This window comes from Venturia canescens, chromosome 6 (assembly GCF_019457755.1).
Source record: "Venturia canescens isolate UGA chromosome 6, ASM1945775v1, whole genome shotgun sequence".
Taxonomy (NCBI): Eukaryota; Metazoa; Arthropoda; class Insecta; order Hymenoptera; family Ichneumonidae; genus Venturia; species Venturia canescens.
In genome coordinates, this window is record NC_057426.1 from 15,652,156 (window position 1) to 15,666,460 (window position 14,305).

At 36.7% G+C, this 14,305-nt stretch overlaps 1 protein-coding gene across 5 annotated transcripts in view; it reads right to left on the reverse strand.

Annotated features, from left to right (window-relative positions):
• Positions 1 to 5,722: 5,722 nt before the first annotated feature.
• The window catches only part of LOC122412521 (C-Maf-inducing protein-like), a 69,297-nt gene continuing 60,714 nt past the window's right edge, over positions 5,723 to 14,305 (reverse strand). For all 5 annotated transcript variants that reach the window (XM_043422107.1, XM_043422105.1, XM_043422106.1 and 2 more), the window contains 3 exons: positions 8,992 to 9,249; positions 7,242 to 7,542; positions 5,723 to 6,915 (listed from right to left, as the gene is read on the reverse strand). In XM_043422107.1, coding sequence (XP_043278042.1) covers positions 6,791 to 6,915; positions 7,242 to 7,542; positions 8,992 to 9,249 — 684 coding nt within the window. In that variant the 3' untranslated portion in view covers positions 5,723 to 6,790. The remainder of the gene's footprint in view (positions 6,916 to 7,241; positions 7,543 to 8,991; positions 9,250 to 14,305) is intronic.

Sequence of the window (14,305 nt, forward strand, 5' to 3'; positions counted from 1 at the left end):
ATTCTCGTGAAGTATCGAGCAGAGAGGACGTGTCGCGAAAATGGGAAGAAACACCGTGAGTTCCTTCCTTGTCACTTTCTGGTTTGGTTGGTGGGCCCTCGAACATCTTTCCCGGGTCATATTTTTCGTGATCTCGTATAATTAAAAGAATTACCGTCCTTCTCTTGTGTTGAGAGAAATTTGGTCTCGGTGACGACTCTGTCACGTGTTCCTTTGTCGGCTCTTTCGATTTTTGTTCCCGCGGTCGCCCGTTTAGCGTTTCGCGTTATTTAAAGTTAAATTTTGTGTCGAAGAGTAATCGTGGCCGTACTCGAGATCTCCAATTTTCGTGTTTCGTGTTTCCAAGTTTCGCGTTTGGTAAATAATTGTTCCCGATTGGCGTAAGTTGTTTCCCGGGCTGAAGGGTCGCGAAATTGTGTAATTGCGTGCGTGTGTGAGTGACTGGGTCGGGATGATTTGACGCGAACAACGTTCGATAGCTCGACCGAGTAACCGAATATCGGGGGCTCGGTATTGCGAATAAAACATCGATAATTTCGTTTTCATCTTAAAATTTATTTTCTCGACCGTGAGTAGATCCACGGAGAGAATAAATTCGAGCTCGGTTTAGATTGTAGAGGATGTAGGATCCCGACCAATTTTGTGTGTGAGCGTGCGAGAATTTTGAGTGTGTGAGTTCGCGATTCTTCCCCCGTGGTTCAGTAGAGTCGCGTGATCGTTATATTTTCGTTCTCCCGTGTTAAATCTTTCGATAAATTAAATTTGGATAAACTCTTTTCTTGAGCGAAATAATGTAAATTTGTTTGCGACTGGAACTTATCCCGAGCGTGTATATTTCTGTTGTCATTTTTCTTATATTTTCCGACTTTAAGATTAAATTTGTTATTATTATTTCCAAACGTAATTTTTGTGTTTTAATTATTCTCGAGGTCACCTCGCCCATCCCGCTGATCGCAAGCTGGTCAACTTTACGTCTCTCTCTCTTTGCCGTCGAGTCGCTTTGCGACTGGCGCCCAACTTTAAAATTTCCATCTTAGATTTTGTTTAAAATCGACGGGAAAGAGAGCCAGACTTTTGTGGCATTTTTCGGGGCTTGGAAAAATCCGTCACAATATATATATGTTAGGGTGCTTAAAAAAAATCGATTTTTTTTGTCGGCCGAAAAGGGATGTTAGTACATGTAAAAAAGTGACTTTCCCAAAATTTGAGGTTAAAAAAAAATATCTAGCGGTTCCTCAAACGACTCAGTAGTAGAGCTAGGTAGGGATCTACCTTACCGACCGTCGGCAAAGCAGATGCCCCATTCTAACCCAAACAAATCCAAACGTAGGTAAAAAAGGATGACCACTCTAACCCAATCGGTCGGTAATAAAGATGGCCGCTCTAACTCAAACATGTCATCAAACTGGGACCAAACCCAAATAAACACAAACATGTCATCGAACTGAGCTCAAACCCAAACAACCCCAAACATACAACTCGAAGCTTGCGCAAATACCGATAGATGACGATTCGAGTAGTGGAGATCTCGTGTGCGGAGCCCCGGCCGGTCGAGCATATAAGGCAGCGGTAGCGCTTGGATTTCAAAGAATTTCCGGAGCTTGCAATGGTAAGTCTATCCCAAAATAATTCTCTCATGTACCTTTTTTATAATCCTCATCCTTTACAGATGTACAACGTATGCCGATGTTGGGGACATGAGTGGGACCCCCGGTTCCAGCGGCAAGTCTTGGACCTCCCGCTGCCGGCCTTTGCGGGGGTGGAGGAGCCGGAGCCGAAGCGGTCGTAGACCTCTACGACCGCTTTCCCCAGAACAACTTTCGGCTCCGGCTCCGGCTCTGGCTCCTCCACTCCCGCAAAAGCCGGCAGCGGGAGGTCCAAGACTTGCCGCTGGAACCAGGGGTCCCACTCATGTCCCCCACATAGGCATACGTTGTTGTACATCTGTAAAGGATGAGGATTATAAAAAAGGTAGATGAGAGAGAACTATTTTGAGATAGAATTACCATTGCAAGCTCCGGAAATGCTCTGAAATCCAAGCGCTACTCGCTGCCTTATATACTCGACCGGCCGGGGCTCCGCACACGAGATCTCAACTACTCGAATCGCCATCTATCGGTATTTGCGCCAACTATCCAGCGCGCGAGCTTTGAATTGTATGTTTGGGGTTGTTTGAGTTTGAGTTCAGTTCGATGACCTGTTTCGGATTGATTCCACTTCGATGACATGTTTTGGGTTTGTTTGGGTTAGAGTGGTCATCCTTTTTTACCGACGTTTGGGTTACAGCGAGAATCTACTTCACCGACGGTCGGTAAGGTAGATCCATATGTGGCGGGGAATCAGCATAGCTCTACTACTCGACTTTTCTGTTTTTCCTATTTTGAGTAAAATCATTCTGGAAAAATTCTAAAAAAGCCATGAAACGTTATGCAAATATAAAATGCACTTTCTTTCTCGAATGGGAGAGAATATCGTAAGGCGGAAGAGCCGGGCAAAGCAGAACCCCCCCCCCCCCCCCCCATCAGCCGTGAAATACTTCAATTGCTTATGATGCCCTCTTGCCCCACGTTCTTCTGAGAGTACCATGAAGTTATCGTAAACGAGATAAAATTGTATAAATATCACATATTTTGGAAATATCCATATTTTCAACCATAATAACTATTTCACGGCTCTTGAACTGATGATAGGCCAATGTATTGATTGAAAAAAAAATTCAATTTTCAAAAAAAAAAATTTTTTTTCACTTTTGAGATGTTGAAGCATAATCTCAGCCGAATAACAAAGTTTCGCAGATTTCCAATGGAAAAACATGGTCTAAATTCTCAGGCGGGGGTTCCGCTTTGCTCTACTCTCTTCTATTCAAGAAAGAAAGTGCATTTTATATTTGCATAACGTTTCATGACTTCTTTGGAAGTTTTCCATGATGGTTTTTCTCAAAATAGGAAAAAATATAGAGAAGTCGTTTGAGGGACCTCTAAATATATTTTTTTCTTAATCTCAAATTTTGGGAAAGTCATTTTTTTACATGTACTAACATCCCTTTTTGGCCGACGAAAAAAAAAATCGATTTTTTTTTAAGCACTGTAATTATTTATATATCCAAACGGAATACAGAATCAGTCGGTCTACCCATTCAAGGTATCGTAATGTGTAGTTCGAACATTTTTTTCTACCGGTTAGTCTCCTTATACTCGATTAGATTTTACTACTAGTGTTTTATTCGTCGTTTTACTTTTTTTCCTTTTTTCAATTTCATGTGAATGCCGACATAATTGTTTGTTTTGTTTTGAGTTTACATTAAGTTTACATTAAGTTCACTAATAAACCCTTGCTGATCCTGTCGAAACATTTTTCAATAGTTTGGTTTAAATTCCGAGCAACGTAATATCACTTAACTACAATAAATTATTAGGTGTTTGTCGGTTTTTAAAATTTTTTATTTATAATGTGTATAATAATGTATATTTCTTCAAATCACTTAACTATTTACACTAAAATTTCGCTCAAATACTTTTTGGACCGACCGTCTAAAGTTTACGGTCGTTTTATTCTCTTGCTCTTAAACTCTTCCTTTAATCGTTCTCCTTTGTTCCTACTATGAAATATATATATATACTGGTTATACATATCCGTATAATAGGGTGCTTGAAAAATAATTGATGTTTTTTTTCCGGGGTCGGCCAAAGAGAGATGACGGTATACGCAGAAAATTAACTTATCTAACATTTGGGATATCCTCGTAAAAAATAATAATAGGTCCACTTTTGAATTTTTTTTCGCTTTTTGCAAAGAATATTTGGGGATAACGGTTAGAACGGAACTAAACCTTATACCTGAGAAAATGTTTGTCCCTACGTGTACGGAACACATTCTTCAAAACCCATTTTTTTGGCGTGAAAGTACCTTTGGTTATTAACTATTTTGCGAGTATCGATAGAACGGCTCATCATTTGAGATGTTCATTATACATGTACTTTTCAGATATATAATAATGAAATTTCTTATAGTGTGATTTGGAAGGATTTATACAGAATGGTCGGTATCGATACTTAACCCATTGACATCAACGATCGCTCTAGTGGTTTTCCTAAATTTTAGTCACTTATACGCATTTGGGTAGATTTTTTCAAGTAGCCAGATTCACGAAACCGCTTTTAAAATATCCTGAATTACTCTCGAGGCACAGATTAACATTGATTGAGCCCAAGAAAAATGTTATTGCTGTGATCCTTATGATATCAGTAAGAAAACTTTTTTCCGGTGATTTCCATTAAAACGTGGACACGATTTCATCAATCGACACCATTGTTATTTGTCACACGTTGTAAAAATTGCTGTATAGAAGTGGGGGAGAAAATCAATTTGTTAATGGATAAACCCGACACGAGTATGCGCTGTCGAGTAAATCAAAAGATGTACTATTAAGAAACAGTAATGGAAAAATAGTATAATGATACTAATCATTTTTTAATTGTTTATTTATTGGATTCAATCACCTATTCTCAAAAATTTCATGAAATGAACTTTTTGATATTACTCATGACAACTCTGCTAGAAATGCATTTTTTCTCTTTAATTTTCCCAACAGTTCCATCCTGCCACTGTACTCACTGTGCTGAAAAATTTATTTTCTCCATTTCAATTTGGATAAACTTCCGAATACCGGTTACCTCTGATTGGCTTCAAATTTGGCACAGACCTTGTATTTGACATCACAAGAGACCCTCTGTAAAAGGTTTTTTGGCGCATCGCAATAATTACCGAAATATTTCTATTTGAAAATCGATAATTTACTAAAATCTATTCGTATAGTGAACGACACACACATACATACACACACGCGCGCGCGCGCGCCCACGTACGTGCCCACACACTGAGAACGTAACCCGACAAAAAAATAGACTTGATTTGAAAGATTTGGAAAAGAAAAAAAACGAGATATTATTAGATGAATTTATGATCAATTAAAAATTTTAATAGTCTATCTTGGGGGGCCCCGCCGCCCAACCCCCCACTGGGGGCTCAGTCCCCCGACCCCCGTGGGGGTCTTCGCCGCCTGCGACTCCCATTGCCCACGTTCCAATCCTATACGGGTATTTAGCATAAAACATTTATGAATATAGATATAATCTGTAATACTAAAAACCGACTTTAAAACTGAAATATCTCGGCAAATATTACGATGCGCCAAAAATCCTTTCACAGGGTTTCTTGTGATGTCAAATAGAAGGTCTATGCCAAATTTCAAGCCAATGGGAGGTAACCGGTATTCGGAAGTACAGCCCAGAATTTCTTCCATAATTATTATATGAGCTTTTTTTCATAAAAAATCAAGTCTGATCATTAATTACTCGAAAACGATTGGTTTTTGAAGAGTTCGATGAAAAGACTGTTTTTGTAGAGAAATTAATTCTTTTCAAAATCTTATGGGGATGGAATCAAGCTGAAGAGGATCTAAAACAATGACAATTAACGATTTTTCAACGCGAGGCTTTGTTTGTGAATATAAACTAAAGATTTTTGAAGTGACAATTGAAAAAAAAAATGTTGCCCTAAAATGACATATTCTAATATATATGTATATAAAATGCAACAAAGACCAATGGAAAGGAAAAAATCGAAAAAAAATCATCACCAATTTTCAGGTTCTTTCATAAAATGATTTGTTTGTGAGAGCCGTTTGAAAATTCTGTAATGTCATAAAACCGGCATATTCGCGTATATAAGAGTAGCGGCAGGGCTCGCGCTGGCTTTTCCTTTGCGCTGCAGTTTTTCCTTTTAATACTTGGCGTCGAGCCGCTACCGCGTCTCTTGATCGTTTGAGCGACGCATTAATATATTCCTTTGGGGGATCCCAAATTTCGAGTAAGTTTTTTTTTTCTTGCATCTATCGATACCTCTCTTGACCCACAAAGAAAAATCATTTCATATATTGTTTCTCAAAAAAGAAATAAAGATATTCCAAAGATGTTTGCGCGAACTGTAAAAGTTTTAAATTTTGGTTGAGTAACTTTTTTTTATACATACCCGCATCACACTTTGGCCCACGAAAAAATTGCGCTTTTTTTAAAGCACCCTGATGTATAATCAAGTATAACCGAAATTCGCGCGTTTGTGGCAGTGGTTGCTCAGAATTTTTGTTTCTCTTTTTGTCTTCACGTGCGTCTGAGTGTTTACGTGTATTTATGTGAGTGTTTTCCTTTCCCTAATATTTGTTTTCATCGTTCTATCCCGTGTTCAGGCAGTTAGGCACCCTATACGAGGGATTTTGAGTTTTCTCTTCATATATATATTTTTTTTTTACGGACAGACTTTTAGTTTCCGTTCAAAAATTCTTTAATCCGCATTGTTCCCGATTCCGTAAACAGTCCTCCGCAAGAGTTACTTTCGCGAGTACCCTCCTCCTCCCTCCCTTGCCCCGTGAGTCTCTTCTAGGATTCAACGTAAATAGAAAAAAATTAACGATATTTTCGTTCAAGTAAAATATGTTTCACAAGAATTTGATCGGTCAACAGCGTCTTTCTGTTTCTTCCAAGTTCATGAAGACGCAAATCCTTTTAACGAACTCTATTCCGCTTGTTTGCAGTGTCTACTTAATATTTTATAGCATGGAAAAAAAGGGCGTTCCTGAAGCTTTTCCTCTATTTTGTAGTCCACGCCACATACTGAATATCCAACTGCTTTAACGTTGCCTTTCCATTCTCAACTCTCACCCTTGTATTCAAAGGTTCGCTATGCTGCTCTGCTCGTGATTATTGGTCATCGAGGATCTAAGTATTGGCTCGGGTCACCATGCCTCCGTGTAACGAACGTCGAACTCCTGCAACGCTGGCAAACGTTTCTTTAATGACTCGAACGTTTGCGCCGAAAGCTTCGTACTGTTGAGGTTCAACTTTCTTAGACTCGTGAGTGCTGAAAAAATTAATGTTCGGCGATAAAATAAAAGGAAACTATCCGGGAGATATATAAAATAACGGAAAAAATTTGGTTTTCCAAGAATGAAAATTCGATCGAAAATCATCGCTTTTTCGTTCGTTCCAATTCATTTTTGGTAAATGGAACAGCTGTCGGTTTGATAAAGCTATTTTTGAAAATGTGGAAATTGTGATTTTTCAATAATAATTCTATTCGACTTGTACGGGAAAAAAGGAGAATCACTTGAAAAGCTGGTCTTAGTAATTGGAAAAGAATTTTTTTTTTTTCAATTTCTCTACGTTGAAATTGATAAAAATACTTACAGGCCAGGGTCGAAATGCCCTTATCGGAGACGGGAGTCTCGCACAAATTAAGGACTTGTAGTTTCTGAAGATGTTCGCTTATCATTTGTAGTCCTGCATCACCGAATTGTGTTGCCCAAAGATTAAGGTATCGGAGGGCCGGCAGTTTAATCAGTTGTTCGGCACATGCGGACGTAACCGAGGTAAATGCGAGGGTCAGACACTCCAGGTTACCTAGCGCACCTCCACCCAATATCACAGCAACGTCAGCGTCGGTCGCACGTGCTGGTAGCGTCAATTTTTTCGGTCCACCTTTTTGTTGCTGTTACCCAGTTGAAAATTGAATTTTGTCCCGTTTCAATACAAGGAATTGTAAGTTTATAAATTGTATTGAAATCGACTTAAGTTGAACCAGAAAATGGATGATTAATTAAGAACGAACAAAAAAAACGTATAGACCTTTTGTTTTTTACTTCATACTTTATACTTTATGTTTATATACTTTAAACTTTATTTTTAATAATTATTAATTATTATTATTTATTTATTTATTATTAATTAATAATGAAATGTATATTAATATTATACTTTATATTAAGAGGTCGTCATTCCATACCGAACCGACCAATCCGTGACCCCGACCATTTTTTATTTCGTTGAAAATTTCCTGTTTTTTTGTACCTACTAGAAGCAGTAGGTAAAAACGAAGGACATTCGATCCTTTGTTTCACACGTAGTGAAGAATAAAAAAAAATACTAGCGATGAATATCACAAGCTGCGAATTTCTCAACACGCGTGTTACGTTCGGAGGGGAGCGAACATGTTCGAAGTCAACCTGTGGTACGAAAAGCGCGAGCAGCTTATTATTATTTTTATTCGGGATAAGTTTCGGTTTCGTCCTCTACAAGACGATTCTTGGAGTGTGATCTGTCAGGATAGTAATTAGTTCGAAAGTTGACAAGTTCAAATAGTTATTTGAATGACCGACGACGAGTAGCATAAATCCAACAATCATCTATCACGTGAATATGGTTTGTGTTCCGGCTACCGGGATTGCTATTGATTTACACGATTGGAGGTTAATTTTTGACGCGTCGGTGGATATAACGCGTTCGCTCACACACTCGCTCTTCTGCACACCTTACAATGTTTCCTTGACCACTCGTTGCACTTACCTACTCTACACGTTTTTGCTTATAACTACACGACGTGATAGAGTTCGTGAGAGGACACGAATTCCACTATTTAATCGAGCTCAAGAAGTTACTCCAAGAGAAGCTTCCGCTTGTGACCCTCAATATGAGGGTAACAGGATCATCCTCACATCCCATTTTTTCTGTATTTATTTCCATTAAACTACAACTCAAGACGGAAAAATGACCTACTACTTTACAGTGGCGTGCAAAAGTTTCGAGCCATTTATCAGTCAACTTATTTTTGAAAAGAGACCCACAACTTTTGCACCCCACTGTACATTGATATCTCAGTCATTCAATAAGCTATGAGCGTATACAAAAAAATTGTCCGAAATTTTGAAAAAAATATTGTGCTCAGAAGGGTGGAAACAAAAATCTAAGAAAATTTCGAACGACTGCTTTCAGTTGGTACAAAATGATAGAAAATTTTTAGCAAAATAAAAAAATTGTAGGGGTCACGGATTGGTCCGTTTGCGGTATGGAATGATCCATATATATATATCGATATATTTATTTCGTAGAATCTGAAATCATCGCATTTATCTTAATTTAATATAAAAAACAAAATTATTACCAATTCCTGCAAATTTTTTTGCCGCTGACAAAGAGTGATGTAACGATTTTTGCCAGTTTGCGTCGATTGAAGCGCAGAAACAACTTGAAGACGGTGTTCCTCGTTTGGCAATAAACGCCACTCGAGCATGAGACACAAAGCCTCCTGGGCTGCTTCACAATCTCGAACACCCAGCAGCATACAAGCTCGCCATGTCTGCTTTACAAGAGAGGCGATGAATCTTTTTCGACGACAACAACAACCGAGCAGCGTTGTCAACTGTCAAATAACGTCGATGAAAGTTAGTTATTTACAGCATTCCACAAGTTTACTTTTCAATATATTCCCATCGTTTTGAGTTTTTGAATATTTACGTATTATTAACATGGAAATATTTTTGTATTACAAGATACGGAAAACTATTAAACTATATATGGGAAAATGCATTTTCTGTTTCAAAATGAAATCGTATTCTTTATTTCCCAATTTCCATCAACTTTCTATTCTAATTCGAATAAATATTCAAACCATTTGGGTGCTTAATGAAGGGTGGGGGTGAAAAGTTCGAACGACAAAATAGCGAACAGGCATTCTGTATATCTATATATGGGGCGATCCACGCCAAGTCGGACACTTTTCAAATTCGCATTTTTTATTTGATTCATTTTCTTTTCTTAAAAAGAACACCCTCACACAAACTCACTTGATTGATTTCCAATTTTTATCTCAACATTTTTGTCAGCTACGAATTTTTTTAAATTATTGCATTTTTTTTATTTGAATGTATATAACTTAGTGAAAAATCAATCGAAACTAATGCATCGGGGGGTCAAAATTTTTGTTTTGGAATGGCCTTTTGTTTGATAATGCGTCAAAGATTATCAACGAATTGATTCAAGCAATTATATATCCGTTTTAAATCAGAATTTCTTTTGTTCGCTGTGTTAGTCCCCCTTTGTAATTTTTTATAAAAGAAGTTTATCTTTTTGATGAATTTTAAGCCTAGTTACATCATGGGAAAATGCTCCATTCTATTTTTCTAGAACTATAACAATTACGTGTAAGTGTCTCCAATTACGTGTAAGGCGATCATAAATTAAATAAAGTGAATGCATGAAAAGCTAAAAATTCGTGATTTAAAAAGCACTTCCACTTAAACATACGTGATGAACTATTGAAAAATTATGTTTTCATAATTTTTTTCGAAAAAAAAAAATATAACGATTTTATAATTTTATCTGTCAAGAATTCACATCTTAAAACTAAGTTGGATTTCAGCCTAGTGGTTTTTAACATTTCTTTCGAATTATTTTTTTTGCTTTTAGTTTTATCGGTTGTAACATTTTATTCAACTATCTATTTATTCATTCAATATTCATCGATATTTAATTTTCACGAGATAAATTTTTGAAGTTGTTTAAAATGTGGCTTGAACTCGTGTTATGCCTGCCATACGTGGTTATCGGAGCAGTGGCCTGTTGTCTACAAATATACAGGTATAACTACTTGTCCTCAGTAGCGATCAAGGATTTATGTGCTATTATTTTCGAGCGCTTTGTCGTTCTCATTTTGCACGATTCCTTGATGCTTCAATTTTTTGGCGATTGATGGAACCCAAAAATTGCATAGTATGATTCTAGCCGGAAATGGTGCGTTAAAGGTGAAACTATTTTCACGATCAGACACATTCCGTCTGTGTAAAATTTTTAAACATAAAAGAAAATGAATATCGCTTTCACAATACACATGGAGTTCCTTATTTTTTTTCGCAACTAAATTTCTATTATTTCAGCTTTTGGAGGTGGGGATCATCATAACAATTCTTTATACACAATGGAACTGATAAATATTATATAATGGTAATGATTACAGATTTACGAACAATTATAAAGGAAATCGAAGCGACTTTTTCAATATTTTTCTATTCTGAAAAAAGTTATCGAAAAAAAAATTTTTAATAATTGTTCACGTATGTTTAAGTAAAAGTTTTTTCCAAATCACGAGTTTTAAGACTTTCATGCATTTGCTTTAATTAATTAATTAACGCCTTGTACATAATCGGAGATGAAACTATTATTATAATTATAAAAAAATAGAACGGAGCGTTTTCCCACGATGTATCTAGGCTTAAAATTCATCAAAAAAATAAACTTTTTTTATAAAAAATTATAAAGAAAATCCAGGGGGACTAACACAGTGAACAAAAAAAATTCTGACTTAAAACGGATATAATTGCTTGAATCAATTCGTTGATAATCTTTGACGTATTATCAAACGAAAGGCCATTCCAAAACAAAAATTTTGACTCCCCGATGCATTAGTTTCGATTGATTTTTCACTAAGTTATATACATTCAAATAAAAAAATGCAATATTTAAAAAAAATTCGTAGCTGACAAAAATGTTGAGATAAAAATTGGAAATAAATCAAGTGAGTTCGTGTGAGGGAGTTCTTCTTGAAAAAAGAAAATGAATCAAATAAAAAATGGGAATTTGAAGTGTCCGACTTGGCGTGGAACGCCCCATATGCATATCCATATGCAGAATGCCTGTTTGCTATTTTGTCGTTCGAACTTTTACCCCCACCCTTAATGAAAAATGAGCAAAAGGTAAAAAATTGTTGGTAAATGCTGAGTAATGAATTGAAATTTAGGGTGAATAAACCTGGATTTGAGTTGGTTGAACTTTCGATGAATTGGAAAAATGTTGGCTCTGGTTTCTTGCGGTACAGACACACCTCAAAAATATCCGCGGTCGTGTGTGTTTTCTTCCTTTATTTTTAAATAGCGATCCGAAGGTTTTAAAGTGTGTATAGTAACGAAGATACTCGTAGTCAAAAATATACTTCGTGCTTCACGAGTTTTTGATACGACGACGATACGTTAAAATTTTTACAAAAAACAAAGCCGAACAAAGTTTGACCTCGGCAGGGTTCGTAAGACTTAATCAACTTGAAAGTCTCATTGTTTGCTCCGACGTTAGGCCGATGATTCCAAAATAATTCGTTTACGTGGCTTATTTTTAAGTATTCACAATCTATTTGTCTTTTTTTCAGCCTATTTTCTTGGTTCCGTGACATTAGATCACACAACAAAATATCACACGACAAAATATCACGGACAAAATATCACACGGCACAATATCACCGCGACAAAATATCACACGACAAAAAAAACACACGAGACAAACGTTGCGCTCCTTGGCTGGGCTACTCCGGGGATTTTTTTCTTAAAATTTCGTCTCCCCGGCGCTTCGCACCGGGGAGACCCACCCATTAACTTTTCAAGAATTTTTTTCTTTTATTTTTTTAAATTGAACAAAGAAAAAAGAAAATTCTTGAAAAGTAAATGGGTGGGAAATTTTAAGGAAAAAATCCCCGGAGTAGCCCAGCCAAGGAGCGCAATGTTTGCCATCCATGTAACTAATAAATGGTTAATTTAAAGCTAATAAATGGTTAATTTAAAGCTACATGGATGGCAAACATTGCACTCCTTGACTGGGCTACTCCGGGGATTTTTTCCTTAAAATTCCGCCTATTTACTTTTCAAGAATTTTCTTTTTTCTTTGTTCAATTTAAAAAAATAAAAGAAAAAAATTCTTGAAAAGTAAATGGTTGGGTCTCCCCAGCGCGAAGCGCCGGGGAGACGGAATTTTAAGAAGAAAATCCCTGGAGTAGCCCAGCCAAGGAGCACAACGTTTGCCATCCATGTTGCTAATGAATGGTTATTTTGAGGACTGTCCTCAAAACCACCATTGGTCCTCAAAACAACCAGTATATACGAAAAAACGCACACAAATTATACTGAATTTTCTTTATAATTATTTACATACGTTAGCCCCTGTGTATCAGGGATTATCCCCACTCTCGCGTACCTACGTTACCGTTATCCATAGTCTTATACACACCACTCACATGTATACACAGTGTCGAACACATCAATCGATTTGAAAAATTCGTGCCTGGCTTCGATGAATGTTCGTTGTAATATTTTGTAGTGTGATATTTTATCACGGGGATATTTTGTCGCGATGATATTTTGTCGTGTGTACTATGTCGTGTCACCATTTTCTTTCTTATCCCTCTCTCTAGTTTTCACTCGAAATAAATTTTAGATAGTTCGTTGTTGATTAAATTCATCGTTCCATTTCAACAGTCCGGAACGAATGGTAATCATTATCATTATATAACTGATGTAGGGTAATATGGGGCAAAATGGACACTTAAGGATTTAAGCAAGTTTCATTGATGAGCATATGGTCTTTCAACTATTTTTGGATCCCAAAATTGATGCCCAGTCCTTGTTTCCCGGGGTGGGGATCAAATGTTGGAATGACTAAAATTTCGAACAGCTAAAATCTCGAATTTATAAACTTCGAATGATAATATGGAGACGGATAGATTCGACTAGAGCTTTGAATGCCGAAAATAAATAAAGCAGAAACTGCAAGGTTCAAAGCACCTTTACATCGAAAATAGAATGTAACAATCGCACATAGAACGATGACTATAAAATATCGATTTTTCGAAAACTCGACTATCACTCTTTCGATTCATAAATTACTATAGTCAGCGATACTGTGAAAATTCACAATTTTGAAAATATAATAACAAAAGACCAAATATTACTGAGGTTGAAATACTGAAACACCAAAAAGTCGAATGGTCAAAATAGCGAAACGTTAGAAAGTCGATCGATCAAAATGAAGAAATGCAGCGGAGCTCCAAATACACGCGTCTCACTCACTCACTTACTCAGACCGGTGATCTCCAATTTTAAACATCGCTATTTTGACTTTCGCCTTTTCGAGCTATCGCTATTCCGCATATCTAAGTTTTATAGGCTCGAAAAATTCACTTTCGATTTTTTGCTACTCTATATATTCTGGTCTGTCTGTAAAACAATTACTCTCCATTTTGAATTCGAAAATATGAACTTTTGACATTCGTACGGTCTATAAAAATTGCATTCGAAATGCAAATTATCGAAATATATATTTTCGAATAAATGCGAATTCAAAGAAAAAATATTCGATTAAAGACGTAATCTGCTAAATAGTCGATCGGGAATAAGAATTTCGAATTACTTATTTTTCTCCAATCTTACATAATAAATTTATTAATTTCGAAATATCGACCATTCTACAATTCGGTTATTCGAAATTTCGAACCCCACCCGTTTCCCGAATTTCGTAAAAAAAAAATTTCGGGGCAAAACGGACACAGCCTCTACGAGGCATAAAAATCGAAAAATCGACAATTTTCAAAATGCAGCCGTTCCAAGCGACTGTTTCCGAATAGAATGTCAACTCGGTAATATGGGAAAAAAATGGGACCA